This window comes from Trachinotus anak, unplaced genomic scaffold (assembly GCF_046630095.1).
Source record: "Trachinotus anak isolate AG129_WGS33_773 ecotype Australia unplaced genomic scaffold, CSIRO_AGI_Tana_v1 ptg000032l, whole genome shotgun sequence".
Lineage (NCBI taxonomy): Eukaryota > Metazoa > Chordata > Actinopteri > Carangiformes > Carangidae > Trachinotus > Trachinotus anak.
In genome coordinates this window covers 2,558,540-2,576,707 of record NW_027273883.1, presented here as the reverse complement: position 1 = coordinate 2,576,707, position 18,168 = coordinate 2,558,540, and the positions used below count along the sequence as shown (strand labels likewise).

General features: G+C 39.5%; 2 protein-coding genes and 1 long non-coding RNA gene across 4 annotated transcripts in view; 1 reads left to right on the top strand and 2 right to left on the bottom strand.

Moving 5' to 3' along the window:
• bcan (brevican) overlaps positions 1 to 2,866 on the top strand; it is a 32,819-nt gene extending 29,953 nt beyond the window's left edge. For both annotated transcript variants that reach the window (XM_071469698.1, XM_071469697.1), the window contains one exon: positions 376 to 2,866. In XM_071469698.1, the coding sequence (XP_071325799.1) occupies positions 376 to 518 (143 nt within the window). In that variant the 3' untranslated portion in view covers positions 519 to 2,866. The remainder of the gene's footprint in view (positions 1 to 375) is intronic.
• Positions 2,867 to 3,275: 409 nt separating this feature from the next.
• hapln2 (hyaluronan and proteoglycan link protein 2) lies at positions 3,276 to 7,886 on the bottom strand. The gene is made up of 6 exons (XM_071469699.1): positions 7,677 to 7,886; positions 7,414 to 7,524; positions 6,602 to 6,958; positions 6,250 to 6,366; positions 5,974 to 6,156; positions 3,276 to 4,487 (listed from the first exon to the last, which is right to left on the bottom strand). Exons 1-6 carry the CDS (start codon positions 7,708 to 7,710, stop codon positions 4,210 to 4,212), a joined length of 1,080 nt encoding a protein of 359 aa, XP_071325800.1. The 5' UTR covers positions 7,711 to 7,886; the 3' UTR covers positions 3,276 to 4,209.
• Positions 7,887 to 10,202: 2,316 nt separating this feature from the next.
• On the bottom strand, positions 10,203 to 13,601 carry LOC139613536 (uncharacterized). Its single transcript, XR_011686772.1, has 3 exons — positions 13,277 to 13,601; positions 13,102 to 13,152; positions 10,203 to 12,506 (listed from the first exon to the last, which is right to left on the bottom strand). It is a non-coding gene; the product is annotated as an uncharacterized lncRNA (long non-coding RNA).
• Between the last annotated feature and the right edge of the window lie 4,567 nt (positions 13,602 to 18,168).

Here is an 18,168-nt window from a genome sequence, read left to right as displayed (position 1 = left end):
AGATGGTTTTCATTTAGCATTAGGTTTAGTTAACAAAAACTTTAGAAACCACATGTTAGAGAGCCTTTCTGCCAGAGCTTCTCCCATGTGACTCTTTGAAGTGGTCCAGGAGAGAACAAAACCTGGGTGTAAATAGCACCGTTCGCTACAGACAACTGGATGTTTGCCATATAATTTACACCAGGTGTGAAACGCCACATTGGATATCTACCCCAGGTGCAAATAGCAGTGTTGGCCATGGACATAGTAAACGCAATGAAAAAATTACACTATGTATATTTTTAAGTATATAATAAATAATATACATAAAATAAATAATAAAACTTGACTGTAAAGGCTGTAAACACAAACTTTGCCTATTTTTCCCTCCTCTAGCTCATTCAATGGAAGAAGCCCCAGTGACCTTACTTCCTCATCAGCATGAGGAGGTCGTGGAGGTCATGGAGGTCATGGAGGTCATGGGTACAGCCACAGAGAAAGCAACGCCGCTGTTCTGGGACATTAAGTGGAATGTGTAAAGCCATCCTGCCTTTTTGAAAAAAAAAAAAAAAATACTATTTCCTACTTGTCTTGTGTCTCAAAAGACTTTCTGGCCCCATTTCCACATTAAGTTAAACTGTATAAAACTAATCTAAGAAATGTAAAGGCCACATTTGTTACAATTATAGAGAATCTGGAAAAAGTGCTGTAATCCAAATATGTATTTTTCAACACTGGAGAAAACGGTGCATGTCAAAAGAGTTCTGGAAGATTTAGATAGATTTGTCAATTTGGCCAGTTGAAAAAAAAATGCTGGCTGATATAGATATCCATGGAAGAAATTACATCTAAAATGAATGAAACTGTAATATGGGAAGAAAAGAGAGGATCCTGCACACTAAACACTAAATGGTAGATTTTTATCAACAGACATTCTAGTTTTTAGCTTTGTGCAGTTTGCAAGATACTTTCTTATCAAATAAAAGACCTGGGCCCAATTAGGGAAATGCACATTAACCCCAAGTTATCCATCTCTTTAGACCCACTTATCAACATCTAAATACAAATATGTTGATATAGCTCAAACATTTCTGATGAGTTATTCATGTAAATGTAAGTTTTATTAGTCTGTATTACCCTAAATAAATCAAATTAAATGTAGGCTATTATATAAACCATGTACCAAGTAGGTAAAAGGAAGGATTTTGTCCCAAAATGCTGCAGTATATGGGGGATTGAGGGATCCAGAAATATAAAAAAAAAAAAAAAAATTATTCTATTCTAATTTCTGTTCTTCACAGAATACTCAACCTATAGTGTTCTTTACTTAATCTACAGCCATTTTGTAACCAAACCTAACTTTTTTTTTTTTTTTTAATGAAGATTGTAGATTAAAATAGTCTGTTCAGTGACAATGTTGAATTCATGAATTTGACTGCTGCTGCCATAAACACTGTATTTTAACATTTTTGTAACAGACTGCTGTTGGTGGTAGTTAGCACTGAGTTCTTGATGGGTCCTACATGTGGTAAAGTGTGAAGCCTGTCGTACTCGCACTCTGGAAGATTCCTTGTTTTTACTTCCTTAGTGTTGAGAAAAGCTCAAGACCAACAGCTGTCCATTAACCTTCATTTCCTGCAGTCTGCACCCTTGAAAAACATGTGCATTTGTTGTGTGTTAAGATTATTAAAACACATTTTTATACATTTTTTCCAGCACTTAACAGTTTGTAGGCAGAGGAAACCTGATTGGCCCTCTGGTTTGAGAGACACTTTAATTAGTCACCTGTGTTTGGAGGAGAGTTCCCGCCAGTCATCACACCTGAAAGTAAAATAGACTGAACCACAGCCATCTCAAGTAATGTGAGGGGGATGCTTTTGTCCTGCAAAGTGCAACTTTCATATCAGCAGTGATAAATTAATGTTGCCTGAAGACACAGATGTGCTGGGGATTCAGTTATGATCCTACTCTTGAGGAGGAAATAAGACACTTCCTCATCTGCACTGCTTTTGATTAAGATCCACCTGGACAAAGCTGAACCAGCTGACTGTCTCTGTGCACTCATGCCGTCATTTTATTTAAGACTGCAGATCACTGACTCTGCTCATCCTCTGGTGCTTTTTATTCAGACGTCTCTTACACTTTGTCTTATGGTCTGCTAATTTGAACTTCACTGTATCTGTATATGGCCATAATTCTTTCACATTATCATAATCAGAGAGTTTAAGTTTAAATATGTGTCTAAATTACTCTTTACTGGCCCCAGAGTCACAGCTCTACTTCTGGGATCAATGAAGAAAAACTTTTTTTTTTTGATGATGCAACTAATGCAACAAGAGCTCATCTGCTGTACCATTTTCTATAAGTGCTGTAATAGATTGTGTGACAGTAACTAAGCAGGTAATATTAATCGTTGATGTAATGAACACATACTATATAAATGTACAAGTAGAAATAATATAGTAAAAATGGATCCAATGAAAACAGAAATAAAATGTAATTTTGTAATGTAGTCTGAATTTTTGCTTGTTACATGTTCTTTATTGATTTAAAAATAGAATGGTTGTAAGAATCTGTTATATAGCAGGATCATATGACTCTTGATTATCAGTATGTCTACAATATTTTATCAGAAAACTTTTCTTGTCATGTTAGAGCTAATTTAGGCAGATTTTTGTCTTTTTGACTTAAAATGACTAAAGAACTCAGTGTGAAACTTTCCAATTGCAAAGCTGCAGCCCTCCCAGCAGATTTGTTATTGTTTGTATTCCAGATAAGGTTGGGTTATGGGATGTGAAGGAATCCCAGCTCGTGATCTCAATGTCTATTAATGTCATTTCTGATACTAACACAAGGAGTCTGCAAAGTAATAAAGTTTCAAATCTGACACAGGGCTTTGGCCATTCACACACTAATGAACTGCAACTGGACTGGTTGGCAGCAGCATACAACTGCAAGGTCGTTACATCTGTGATCTGAATGTATGCTAATACATGAAAGGCACAGTCCGGAGCCACTGCTGCAGCAATGTTGTTAAACCAAGCTGCAGCAACAGCACCTTGTCCAGATCAAGTCCGTATTGAAGTGTCCTAAATGTGGACCTGTTTGGTCCAGCAGCAGTGAAGGCCACTAAACCTGCTCTGTTGGTGTATGATGTGTTTCAAAACATCTCCACCTTTTATCATTTATGTGAAACACTGGTGACATCAGTTCTCTGGAAAATCAGTTTTCTCACATTTGCATATCCTGACATGGAAAAGTTCAAACAATGCACAAGTATTTTACTGGCAAATCAATACCTTTATATGTGGGCAGATCTTTATTGAATAAATTAAATTACATATAATTAATTTACAGATAAACCAGTTCACCCTTAAAGTACATTTTAGCTGCTTTGAATGAGTTCACAGGAAGCAGTTCAGTGTCGTGTTAGATGTAGACAAACTGGCAGATTTACAGAACTGTCAAGTCATTACAGGTTTAGTGTAAGATGATTGTGTGTGTTTTTCACCATTTACTTCCATTCTAATTATTCCATTAGTCGCAGAGGCTGGCGTTATCCAGTATGAACTGCAGTAAGCTTTCTGTCTGTTATACTGTTTTACCAACAAACAGTTATTTCTTACACTTTTGAGAGAATCACTGGTGGAGTGGAAATGGTTGTTTACCTGCCACAGACAAAATCTACCAGCATTTGGCTGGTAGCTACAAGCGTTCTGGAAAACTTTAGTTTAACGTAGATTTGTGCTGTCTTTATGTCAAAAAGAAGAAATAGGCCTGATCAAAAAAGCCTCTGACTATATCATTCAATCCAATAATTCAGTCTCATTTCCTTAAAATAAAATAAAATAAAATAAAATAAAGAGTTAAGAGCTACTGTATGAGGTTTTGTCCCTCCGCTAAATTAGTTCCTGGCTTTAAAATTTTCCGAATTCACCAAATTACATGGAAACGGGACCTTTTGTTTTGGACTCAAAAATCCCTGTTTTCATTGAATAACACTGACCCTTATAAGCACTAATATACTGACTAAATTATATGACAAATTTAATTTTAAAAATATAAAAAGTATGTTGTCAGTAATTGTCTGTTGCTTCAGATGTGAGGTTTCCTGCTGGGGACTGTAATTTGTCCCACTGGTGGATCATTCCTGCAAATAAAATTGTACAGTATGTGTTCTGGTTCGTGCAGCTCTGAGATACACTGAGGGACCTTAGGTTTTATTTGGGGCTACCTATAACAATAGGCTCCATAAAGATGTGTCATATTGTCAGGGAACCCTAATGAGCGCACCCCTGCCTCGGGGATTCCTCCACAGCGCTTCCTGGGGCTGCTGATGGGGAACCGCACGCTGCCATCTTTCAGCCATCCGCCGTCGCACTGGTCATATTTTTTGAAATGCCAGGCGGCGTAAAGCTGGCCGACCAACGCCAACTCAGCAGCCTGATGTTTACATGCGTGTTGTGCTTGTTCGAAGGAGAAGGCCCCTGATATGTAGAAGACAGAGCCTGTGAAAGAGGGGGGAAAATTGATGTAAACACATCCAGGCTTGGTGTCATTTGAACACTATCAAATGCAATAACCAGATTAAGTCCTTTGTTTTATATTTTCCAAATCATTTTTCAAACTGCAGTGGAAGTTTCCAGGGACAGAGGCCGCCAAGTATTTTCCCACTGATGAATTTGTTTTTATCCTCTCTCACCAACGGACTTTATTGTCCTCTGTCAACCTACTTTCAGTCCCACTGTCACACATCTGCCACTAAAGGTCAGCTTGCTGCTCCGCAGAGCTGACATTCAGAATCAATAATGGAACAATACATGATTGTGAAATAAAGTTAACAACATCCTTCTCTTCACATAACATTGAACAGTGACGCTCCGTTGCAATATAAAAGGAAAATCCACTTTCCTGGAGTTTTCTGGTCCAGAAATGTTGAGTTCTGCTTTGAAATGAGTGAAAAAATGTCAATTGCTACATAAACCTGATCTACAGGGGAAGTGAAATTGGTTAGAGCATAGATATTGCAGATGAGATTCTTATAACTTAGAATGTTCAGTCATCAGAGGTTTTTGGGGTTTAAAGGTGAAATAGGCTTTTCTGTCTTTTTTGAAGGATTTAAAGGATAACTGGTGTATCCCGTGTTTGTCCATCTCTCAACTCTTGCTAACTTCTCTATACTCTCTGTGGGTCTCAGTCCCAAGCCCATTGTTTCTTCCTGCAGATGTACAAGAAGTCACAAATGTACAGATACTAAAACAGCTGGGCACTCGATTTAAGCAAACATTACTACAACAGGAGGAAACAGTATATTTGTTGGGGACTATTTTCAGCAGCGGAGACAGAGTTTCAGCAATCGTGTTTTCACGTCTTCTGAGCAGCTATCTCCTCTGGGCAGACTGAAGTGATTCGGTACTGGAAAGTAAGAAGATGGGCCCACTGGACTGGAGCTAGCTGGCTAGCATGCTAACCTCAGTAGAAAAAAAGATGTGATAGAAACTGAAGCAAAACAAAAGGGTTGCTTTCCACCACCGGAGTCACTTTTATAGACTGGTCAATAATCAGCTGTTACTGCTAACACTGGCTATGTAGCAATAATAAAACTTACAAATAGCTCCTCTCAACAATTTATGTGTGTATTTCTACAGTGAATATGTTGACTGGTTAAACACATCTATGATGACTGGTCTCCAGCTAAGTCGTTCCAGGTTCCTGGTTTTATGCGTTTGTATTCTTATGTAAACCTCCTGTCTCTCAGGAACAAATGTTACTGTTACTGAATCCTTTCTATTTCCATCAGTCCACTTTGGTTCCAGGTTTCTGACAGAAAACTAGTCAAAAACCAATAAGAGTCAGATCCAAGGCAAGGCATCTTTATTTATATAGCGCATTTCCTACCAAAGACAAAAAAGAACAGCATAAAACAGCATAAAAACAGAAGAAAACACAGAGTTAAAAGCAGGAGCAAAAAAGCCAAACAAACTCGAAGCTTACCAGTCGTCTGGGAGGTGAAGCAGAAAGCATCGAACCGGTCTTGATTCTTATCCTTTAGTCCATAAGTGCGGATCCCGGGGAGCAGCCCTCCCCCACAGACGGGTCGAGGATTGATGATGGGGTAATGAACGGTTCCATCACGGAGCCAGCCTGCATTACACCAGTCCAGACCCTCTGTCCAGGCTGCAGGAGGAGACGTGGCGGTTAAAGAGGACTGATACAGCTGCAGACAACATATTGGTGGTGGATAATAACAACTGACACAGTATGTGGTACCTCTGTGGAGCTGGTCGTATGTGGCTAGTGTGCCATCTTGCTCAGCACAAGCCTCCTTGGCTTCATAGAAAGTGAGCATGTAGCGTCCGTTTTTACTCTGATAGGGGAACACCACACCTAGAATTAGAAACCATCTTATCAGTGTTTATGTTTTACACTTGTGTCCTGTATTTCCTGTCTGTCATCAAAGATTTGATTCCCACGCACAAACCCTCAGCCCTGATAAACCCTTACCTCCTGTGGGAACATTTCAAACATTCATTTTACACCATTTACACCAGTGACACTTTAACACACACGCATAAAAAACAGCATTTAGATGATACACTGGTCTTCTTACGGCTTCATTTACCTTCAATCGTCAATGTTATGTCGACACTCTCATCCTCAATGCCATTGATGAGCTCACAGCGATATGTGCCACTATCTTCCAGCTCCAGGCGCCTGAGCAGCAAGGAGGCATCCATGGCGTGAGCCTTTCGAAGAGAAGCCCGCTGTCCAAGATGGCCGTAGGGCTTGAAGGCATGTGCATTTGATATCATGATAATGTTCTCCGGCCCTATATGTTCCAGCTCCAGCTTTGTCCATTTCACTTTGTAATGGTTGGGTTTGGTTCTCAGCATGCACGGCAAGGTGACGGTACCCCCCCTTCGGCCAATGACTTCAGCGTACACAGGTGGGTCAAACAGATACTTCAGTGTCTTGGGCGCTGGGGACAAACAGCATCCAGCACGTGTCAGTGTTTGTTCCATCAAATATCATCGTTAAATCTGCAATATTATCACTCAGACTGCATCATGTTTTCTGAATGCCAGATATGAAAGAAATAAACTGTCAGTACAAATTCAAAAATAAGCCTGATACAAAAAGGAAAAACTATTGTTGAACTGTCCTTTGAAACACTGAAGCACGCTGCACTCGATGATGTAACTCAGATCTGACACTAGTGAAGGTCATGTGACTCAGAGGCACACCTGACACTTGCTGTGGCTGTGCCAAGGTGTGGGCAGTATTGAAATATTTAACTCCACAAAAAAAAAAAAAAAACAACTTAGTCCTAAAATCCAGCTTGCAGATGATGCAGGTTCACAATCTTTTTCATCTAAAATCTAATCAGCCGTCATTCATGCATTTATTCATTGGGAGACGCTGTCAGGACTCTACCTGCTCTGTTGGTGGTATAAATAGCTGAGGACCAGGTGAAGCAGCTTGATGTTAACAGAAGAATCACAGCACAGTTCATTATGATGGCAGTCGCTCTCCCAGCTCCTACAACTTATAGGAAGACACAAAAGATTCACTTTGTCTTTGTTCTCACGTGCTACCAGATATTTTTCATCAGTATCATCCCAACTACAGGTCAGCATGTTGGTGACAAAGTCGATTACATTTCATCTGATCTCAGCAAAGGTAAAGGAAGAAAATACCTGTGAAGTAGAGATGATGCAGTTGTCCAGTCATCCTCCTGCATTATCCCACATGACAACAATGTTTTTTAATTGTCCAATCAGAAAATCCCTGGATAATTCATAACTGTGGAAAGTAGAGGCTGCTGTTTGTCCCTGTTTGGTCCTCTGACCAAGCCCTGAATGCTCAGCTGTCAGTTCATTCTCACACCCTCACTCTCCTCACTCTGGTCATATGGTCCAGTCTGTGATCAACAGTGTGTAAACAGGCTTGTTGTCCTGTCTGCTCCAGATGTTAATGACCTTATGAAGCTCTCCAATGCTCTCTTTGATTCTGTTTTCCTCTTTTTTCGTTATCAAAAGTGAGACAAACTGAAAAGGTAACAGAAGTCATTTAAAGGTTAACACATTTTCAGTTCCCATTGTTATTGAAATAGTTTGCAAATGTGCCTGAATGACTTTGCCCAGGACAATGGACTGATGACTGTCTTTTCTTAAAAAGAACTTGCACAAAACTGACACAGATTCAATAAAAAAAAAAATGCCTCAGAAGTTAATTTGTGTAGCTCATGTTAATTGAGTATTTTTTTTCTTAATTTTTGCTTGATTTTGGAAGTTTTTAAATGTGCAGTTGGCAGGTGTGGTGAAAATCAGTTCCAGTTTAAAGGACATATTCGCAGTAAATCACGTGATGTAGAAAACATCATCTGCACTGTTTCCACTGGCTTGAATGTTTCAAAAGAGCTATTTCTATCACTTCTTTTCTTTAACTGAACCAGATATTCCCAACCCAGTTGGCCTGTCTCATCACTTTCTGATACCCAGTCACTGTAGCATCCAGTCTGCCCTGAAGAAGTAGGAGTAGAAGCCATCATGTAGACTGGTAAGTGAACTGCCTTTAATACTAACAATGTCTATGTCACAATAGAAGAACTTACAGACAGTCCCTTAAAGCTTGTCAGCGATGTCACAGGAGGAGTTCTGCACAGACTTACAACTAAAACCTATTTTACCTGCATTTCTACAGACACAGCCCAACTAAATCCAACTGGTACCCCACATTTAAGACCCAAACCCCAACCTGAGACCCAAACTATACATGAACAACACAAGCAATTGAAATCCCACAGAAAACAGTTCAGAACACATTGAAAAGTTCAAGTTTTGTCTATCCCAGCCCTAAAAACTTACAGCATTTTGCTTCAGTTTAATACAAATCAGCTTGTTTTCTAAGGTCATGCAAGGGCATTCATTTTAAAATTCCTCTAACAAGAGGAATCGTTCATTAAAATAATTCTCAAGTGCTAAATATGTGTGGCAATGATATCTTAACTGGTAAAAACGGTCTAATTTGCATGCCAGCTACTGCACTGGCCTCTCTTGTCAAACAGCATATTGTAGCATACAGTGCGTACAGTGATAGGCCATCACTGAACCTGGACAACAAGCCTGCCTGTTGTATTCTAGCCTTTCCCAGAAGGCTGTTGCCAAAGAGGACTATAGTGTGCATTCAGCCATCTTTGTTATTGCCCACACGGCTCTGGGGGCAGTGGGAGAGGAAGCGGTGTCGGCTCTAGTTTCCTCTGCTGCCGTGGCCCCTGGGCACAAGGGCTGCATTGTGAGAGTGGCCGTCTCCACGCAGTGACAGCAGGCGGCGGTCACACAAACACGGTCCAATGCGGAAAAAAGATGAAATAATGGGATTCTTCTGTTTTTGCTTGTGTTGCCTCTCCATTGTGCTCCGTCATCAATGGGACTCTTTCTTGCCCTCCAATTAGTATTCACCCAAACACCTCGAGGTGACAACAGCCAACTGTCTCTACATCTATCTATCTATCTATCTATCTATCTATCTATCTATCTATCTATCTATCGATCCATACCACATTGCATTTTTACCTGAGAGGTCATCGAAACGCTTTGGTCCACAGCATCATACTGTATGCCCTGTTATGTGACCTCCCCCCTGACTTTTTGTCTGCCACCACCATCAGGCCAAAAGAAATATCAAAATCTAAACTCATGAAATGAATTAAACATACTTGTTTTGACGCCCTTTAACCCTATGACACACCAGTAACACCCGTAAAACAATCTATATGTATTGTCAGACGTCACTTAAAACTCACACTGGCTGTCTCGATTCTGTTTTCTCTTTATTTCCCCCCTAATTATTCATTTTGGTCTCTTTCTTACAATTTCAACTCTCACTGACACCTATGACATTTTTTAACACCTCCTAACTCCTCCTTATTTTCCTTCCTTCCCTTTTGCGTCATTTGGTGACCGAGCAGTACAAACATTGCCCTCTGCCGTGTGTGGTAGGCATCAGTATGTTGGGTGCTCCACCAATGAACAGCAGGTCTTCATAATGATGATGCTTTATCAACGGAGTAGTCAAACAAATTAACATATGAGCTCCACACATTATCCTGACTGCTGTCTTTACAAGTGAAGTCAGGGGTCAAACATGAGGTCAAAAAAAGAAGAAAAACAGACTCAGGTTTAGTTTGACAACCATTTGTTTTGAACAACTGTGCTGTAATTTTGTACAAATGTCATAAAGAAAAAGCATTTTTTTGTACTTGAAAAAACATGAAATATACAAAATAAGAAGTTGGAGTTATATCATTTTCTTCAAACAGTAGCTTTAAAAATACAAAATAAAATACGAAATGTTGGTTATATTCTTTTACAACTGACCTCCGTTAGAGTGCAAACTTTACAGGTACAGTACAAACTATGTTTTCCTTTAAAGAAATGAGGCCCAGTCCTTTCTGGACTTGTCCTTGTCCTTGTCTCCCTGTTTGACTAATTTCTTCTCTCTCCTGCTCTCTGCAGCTGCTGAAGTCTCACAGCCTGCAGGTAAACACAGTTGGCCCTTGCAGCACTCACTCTCTCTCTCTCTGACACTTAATTTCCATGTGATTGATGGGTTTGTTTTTGATGCCCTGCGTTTGGGGGTTTGGGGGTTAATGCTCTCGAAGCAGTGAGCCTGGCTGGAAAACACTTAGATTGTGTTGATCCTGCTTATCATCCCACTTTAATACGATCATACTTTTGTGAAAAAGTAGTATGTTGAAAGACCCCCTTCCTCCTTATTTTCAACAGATTTATGCTGCTTTAACCCACCATTTGTCAGCGCTGAATGGCTGAACGTCGCTCCTGCTCTTGTACAACAGATGAGCGGAGCTGATATGAGAGCAGGTCGGGCCTGTCTGCAGCCCTGATGCCGTATCAGTTTGCGTAACGCAGCCATGCGTGATTCTGTTGAAGAACGGAGTGACAAGTGTCGGGGTCATGAGGGTGGCCTCATGGGTAGAAGTATGTACATTCTGACAACACCTCTACCCCCCCCCTGTAAAACATTTTTAACATTCTTACAGATGCCCCTCTGTTGAGCCCACACTGAGTGACAGTCTCTGAGCACAGTGACAGATTTGCCCTCCACACAGTTTAAAACAGTAAATGTTCCTGACAGCTCAGAGAGGCTCCCCTTTCTGACCGAGGGCTACCTGCCCCCCCCATTCCTGCTATTCATGCAGGTAAATGCGGGCACCTTTGTTGTCTTTGCATACCTCACACACGTTAGGTTAGGGAGTCTTAAATAGACCTGGATTTGAACTTTGATCCTTTGAATCCTTCCTCAGTGCAATTTCATTTCACTACATCAGTGGAACTGATAAAAAAACAAAAAAACATTCAAACATTGAATATTTGCCTCTTTGCTCATTTGGAGCCTTTGACTGTGTTTTCCTTTCCTATTTTATTCTATAAAAGGTGTGTGTGTATGTTTGATAGCTGATAGTTGACTGTTGATTGTCACCTGACAAACCTCAGACAACTATCGGCAGCATCAGTTATAAGAGTTTTCTTTCTTTTCTTTTTTTTTTTTACAGTGCAACATCTTGTGTCTTGCGTACATGTGGTTATCTGACATGTGACTGTCTCATCATCTCTACAGGTTTGTGATGTTTAGTTTGTTGTCAGGTGATCACTGTGAGGTGTCATTTGGCTTCCTCTATTGATTTTTTCTTCTAATTGTCATTGTGTGCTGATTTTTGTGTGAGATGTGCGACATGTGACTCTGCTCAGTCCAGTCAGACATGCAGGCTCTTCACTGATTGGCTGCTCAGATACTCTGCTCTGCCAGGTGTTATGAAATGTCTCAGTGATGCTGAGAAAACTGCTCATTGCCTGTCGCACAAAGTCTGACTTTATTTTTCAGTTCATACTGAGGCTGCACACAAACAGAAGAAATATGTCCAACACGAGAGCAGTACGGTGGCCCTGAGAGCTCAACGCACCGCAGCTTAACAAACATACGCAAATCAACAAAACACGAACAAATTCAGAAGCACTTGCATGGATGTATTATTACACATGTATTATAATACATCCATGTGCACTTGTTGCTCAACGCATGTAACTTTAAAAGTTGCAAATCATTGAACAAGTGTGTCCGAGCCAAGTTCATTCATTTTTTGTGGAAACATTTCCCTCGTGTTGTATTTACACACATTTAGATTGATAGATAGATACTTTATTCATTCCCAAGGGGAAATTCAAATTTGTGTGATTTTTTGGTTGTGTTGTGAGCATTTGCAGCACATGTGTTGTCAAACTGATGAACATGTTTCCTGAATTTGCTTGTGTTTTGTTTATTTGCATGTGTTTTCTTAAGTTGCAGTGTGTTGAGCTGTCAGGGCCACTGTAGAACAAGCATTTGACCCGCTGTCCTTAAAGTGGAACTATTGATGAGCCTGAGGCTGTTCAACCAATCATTTACCAGCTGGATTTGTTTTGAAACACGTGGACGCTCTGTGTGATAGTCAGACAGGTAGATAAGATCTGAAAGCAGAAACAGGAGAGAGATAAGTTAACATTCCCATACCTGTCTTCCTCTGTTTAGCCTGGAGCTCCTCTGGTTTTCTCTCCACAAAATGTCATGGCACAAAACCTCAAATTAACACAAGACTGTAACCGTTTGTTTGCACAGAAATCCATTGTGATTTCTTGCAACATGCTATCAGCAGGGTTTAGTTTTTTCCCCTCACTTCCCCATCACCTGTTTTAACCATTTTAAAGTTAGCTTTAATCAATGTAGTGAAACATAATGAAACAATGGTAAGATACATGTGCTAGCTGCTGGAAAACATTTGTATGGCAGTGTGCTGCTGACACCATGGAGAAAAAAAGGTCAGTTTCATGTCACCATGAGAAAAGTTTCTTGCTTTGGTTAAGGTTAGGGAAAGATGATGGTTTTGGTTAAAGGAGCTATATGTAAGTTCTGCTCGGCTACATAGCCAACATTAGCATTAACAGCTGCACCAGTCCTGGCAAGAGTTTTAGCCACTGTTGCATTTACAGTACAAGAGGTTATAATATGCTCTATGAGCCCGACTTCTTCAGCCCGGCTGCTACTAGAAATAGAAGCAAAACTCACCAAGGGTTTGTCTCCACTGCTCCACTGCGCCACTGTTGGAGACAACTCTTCCTGAGTAAGGGAATGAAGTTTGATGCTGAACTCACAATATTTCAACTTGCTAATATGTCAAAGCAGGCACGTCTCCTGGTCGTGCCACAGTCCTCTATTCAACATCAGAAAAATCAGGCCTTACCTGACTCAGTTCACCACCCAGCTCTTGATCTAGGCCATGGTTATCTCTCAGCTCAACTACTGCATTGCTCCTCTGGCAGGCCTTCCTTTGTGCATAGTGCCAGATGGTCCAGAACGTGGTCTCCGATCAGCCCAAAAGGGCACACATCACTGCGCTACTCTACATGGCCAACTGAATCAAATTCAAGTCACTAGTTCTGCCTTCAGAGTGACTTCTGGGTCTGCACCATCTACTTACACTCACTCATAGAGCTGTTATAGGCTGTTCTCATCTGTGGTTCCCCGATGGTGGAACAAGCCACTGAGGTCTGTCAGAGCAGGGCCGTTCCTCCCTATCTTCAATAATCTCTTAAAAACTCATCTCTTCCAAGACCACCTCCTCTCCTAAACATACTAACATGCCTGACTGGCACTTACTGTGCCCTTTCACTGTGCACTTCTTTTTTTGAATTCCTTGCACATATTAAATAGATGTAGTACTTAGTGCTTACGCCACTGAAGCTTTAGTGATGTCCCTCACTTGTAGGTTTTGATAAAAATATCAACCAAATGAAGTAAACAGCTGCTGATGCTAACATTGGCTATGTAGCAATAACTACATTTACAGAGAGCTCCTTTAAATGTAAATCAGCACGTTGTGTCTGAAGTCACTGAATTTATTCTGTATTGAGCCAGAGCAAGATCTGAGACTGAGAATTTTTGTTTTTGTCACAGTGTCATAGGTTTGAACGTAAAATATATGAAACGAACACATTTACAGATATTTCAACGCCTTATTTTTTAGAAAATTTATCATGACCCCATGGATGAAATAACTTTATAAGATAGATGTTTTTGAATTGCACACATAGTGACTGTGAAATGAGCGTATAGGCCCCTGAAAACCACCCACAGTACAGTATAATACCTCCACTGTACATTAGCAAGTTAAGTGTGAAGTGCCTGAACAGCTTCCTAATGTATGTTATCTCCGTGTTACGTAACAGGCAGGTTCGGTCCTGCATTTATCTCTTTTCATCTGGTGCCAGGCCTCTTGTAGCCTCTATGGTGTTAGTATTGATACCCTCCTGCCTCAGATTGGGAGATTGTGTTATCAGTGAGGCCCAGGCGACAGCCTGCTGCACTGATGGAGTGACAAGAAGCATCCACTTCCACAGTAAAAAAAAAATTCCCTGACATGCACACATGAACTTCACCACGACGAGAGTCAGGTGACACAACCAACATATTTTTATGCGTAAACGACAAAATGTTTTGTTTATCAGTGCAGTCTGATGCATCCCTGTGGGAGGTTTGTTGAGCTGGAAACCACATCAGTCGGACAGAAACACACCAGCTGTACTGCTTTTTGGTTTTTTTTGCAAGTTTTGCAACTAAACCTCAGGTGCAGATGAACTGTACTCATTTCTAGTAAGTAAAAGTAAAAAGTGCCAACACCACACTAAAAATACTGCATTACAATTGAAGTCCTGCATGCAAAACTTTACTCAAGCATTTTCAGCTAAATGTGCTGTATATCCCCTGAATATATAGAGTATTATTATTATCATTATATTGTATTAAATAAAGAAACATTTCTTGACAAAGAAGTGATACACAAACAGTATTGCAACATTTACGGTGGAATTGGAAGCATTTTAGGAATTGTTATGTGTTATCTAAAATCTGACATGAATGTCATAATGACAGGGACGCTTTGTATGAAATTAGAGCACGCGACTCACACAAGACTTCAGCTCAGCTGAGAAAGCCGTGGAATGACAGTAACTCTTGGCATCTCTCTGGCATCAATAGAAAAAAACTGGAATCCTTGTAATCACTCCTGCACAGAGCTACAGAGCCTAATAAATTGCTATAAAGCTAATACACTGTTTTTATCTGAAGGATAATTTAACTTTATAACAACTGGGGTCATATTTTTGTACTTTTTGGACATCATTGCTATAACATTATGTGCAATCAAGCAATTGCAAACAATTGACGATGATCATGCAACACCAACATGTTCTTTTTATATCTTATTACTTATTGCAGATTATCTAATTTTCTGGTACATAACAGAGGAAATGGAAAATGTAATTTTGAATCATCTGATCATCAAATTACCCAAACTGAAAAAAATAAATAAAAAATCGACATTCCTTTAATGTAAGACCTTGTCTCATAGCATCAAATTAAGACATTTGTCTTTAGTATCAACTAGCTACTAGTTGTTGCTACTAGCTGATGGAGCATGTCTCATCATGGTGTATGAATATATATTAAGACTTATAGGCTTGGCTAAAGAAAAACATGGCTTTGGCACTGCTTGATGTTTATATCCTCCCAAACCATAATAGGAACCCTCAGAACATATCTTTTTTTACTGTCACCTGTTTAATTATTGTTGATGCGCTTAATGATTGATTTAATGCATTTTTTCAAAAAGTTTTATTTTTCTCACTTTTTATTGAGGTTCAATAATGTTAAATAATAATATTGGATGAACTTATTCATTTTCAGAATTGTATTTAATAAATGAACTTTGTTTAATGTCTAATTAAATAAAAGTGAATGAACATTTAGAGACAAACTGACTTCATCAGATCGTCTTTTTATGTGTTTTTTTTTTTTTTGCTTTGTTTTGTTTTGTTTTTGTCTTTTCTTTTTACCCTGATCCCCATCACAGTGTTGTTATCTTGTTGTGTTTGGTTCAGATTTCATTTGTTTCCACAAACAATATGCTCCCTGGTTTCAATTGGACCTTCATGATGGCGCCATCCTCGTTTGATTTCTAACATGATTTCACACCCCTCCTCTGTTTTCTTATGAGTCTTTTCATAATTTTATTGACTTCAGAGGACACATCAATCACCAGACTGTTTACACACATTTAAGAGAAAGGTCAGAGGTCACTGTCTTCACCTGTTGTTCGCAAGTCTTCCTGCAAGACTGCGCAGGTACATTACCTAAAGTGCTGTTGACTCACTGGTTGTTTGAATCTACACCTGTGGACTTCTGTGAACCTGAGGTTGCCTTGACGGCTTGTTGATTTAAGTGAAACCTGTAACTGGAACTGTTGAGATGAAGTGATGAGGAACAAGAGCAGTTCTGGAGAAAAGACAAGATGAGACTTGTTTGCAGACATACAGGTTTTCATGGCCTGAAGTTGAAGTTTCTCGAAAGTTATCAATCCAAAAAAGTGACATAAGCAAACAGGTTTCTTCCAAAATCAAGACTCCACCTGCATCAACCGCTGAAGAACTGATTTTATTGCTCAGTTCTTGCTTTGGTTGGAGCTGTCAGGTATGAAATAAAAACTATATCTAAAAAGTGTCAAAGATTCATTTTGTAGAGGAGATGAACAAGAATATTTTACTAAATTGCTCTGTAAGTATTAAATGTTTAAATCCCAACAATTTGACTTGTTTCAACTGCTGGTCCCAGCAAAGTGCCGTGTTATGTAATCTGTGATAAATCGCAAAAAACAATATTACTTCAAAGAAGATGATGTAGTAATAGTTACAATACAAACATTACATAATGGATGATATAATAACTTTTATTACATCATTGGTCAACATGAAGGTGTTACAAATGTAAACAAAAACACAGTATATACAAATACAATATTAAAATAGAGTAATAAAAATGCATAAGAAAAAGAAGAAATTGATGGGAGCTCTGCTTTTAGTCAAGAGGTTGAATGTCCCGACCGTGAACCACAATTTGTTACATCTGTTACATGATGTAACAACACTACATACAAATACTGTGATGATGATGGTTGATGAATGATTTTCTGCTCAGGTTCTATTCTGCACAACCTTCATGATTCTTGTTCTTAGATAACTTTATTTTTATGACCAGATATTTAGAACATTTTTGAAATGAAGAAAGAAATCATGGTTCTCAGCTCTAAGCCCACAGCACTGAGTTTTTGGTGCAGAGAATGAAAAAATATAGAATGTATATATCTTTATCCTTTAATTTATTTTTTTTTAAAAAGAATAGGTCCAGAGTTTGTCACATAACATAACATGAGGCAGGTTGATATTCACCATCCCACCAGTTAGTGGAGACATTAGGACAGACAGGATGCTGAGCAGACACAGAGGCTTCTTCTGTGACTGAAGAGTTCATGGCTTCTGTTTGACGCCTGTGGTCTCAAGTGGTAATAGTTGAAATTCCCCAAACTCATAACAACATTCCTGCCAGTTTGTTCACCTTTCTGAAAAACAGGCCGTCTGCACTGATGGAGGAGGCCGATACAGGTGTGAGTGACATCTCTTATCAAGCTTTACAGCAGGAGGAGGAAGAGGAGAAGCAGGAGGCACACAAGGTATCCCTCAGCCCCACCCCTCGCCCAGCTTTGAGCCTGTAATGTCTAATCACAGCCTTCTCCTGATTCAAGTGTCCCCTCCTCAAAGGCACCAACACGCCCTCATCCCTTCTCTATTGTGACTGTGAAAGACACAGTAAATGGTCTATGCCGTTGTGGTTTTTTCAACAAGCTGAGTAAACAGCAGCAAATAATGCGTGAAGGATCTTTCTTTTTAGTGTGATCAACAAAACCCCTGAAAAGATCAGTGGCAATAATGAATTCCCAAAATATTAAAAATGTAATTAGAATCACAAAAGAACTGCACTGTTGCATTTAATGTCATATTTTTAAATTACAATGAACTTGACCTTTGTATTTATTTTCTTTTTTTGTCGATGATGTCTTTCTTTGTTTAGCCACAACAGCTGATAATCAAACTGCTACTGTTGCTATGAGAAACAAAACATCTCATCACTCACTTCCTGCGGGCCCTCTCTGATTGGCTACTGCCAGGCTGCTCAATGAGTCTCAGCCTCTGACAGCACCTCTCCACATTATGATGTGCTTTTATAAATTTCCACAAAAAAAAA

Coding starts and splice junctions, on each gene's coding strand:
- hapln2 (XM_071469699.1), bottom strand. CDS start 7,710: ATGACTGGACAACTGCATCATCTCTACTTCACAG. Junction 7,525..7,676: donor GCATCATCTCTACTTCACAG/GTATTTTCTTCC, acceptor TCTTCCTATAAG/TTGTAGGAGCTGGGAGAGCG. Junction 4,488..5,973: donor CTTCACCTCCCAGACGACTG/GTAAGCTTCGAG, acceptor CCTCTTTCACAG/GCTCTGTCTTCTACATATCA.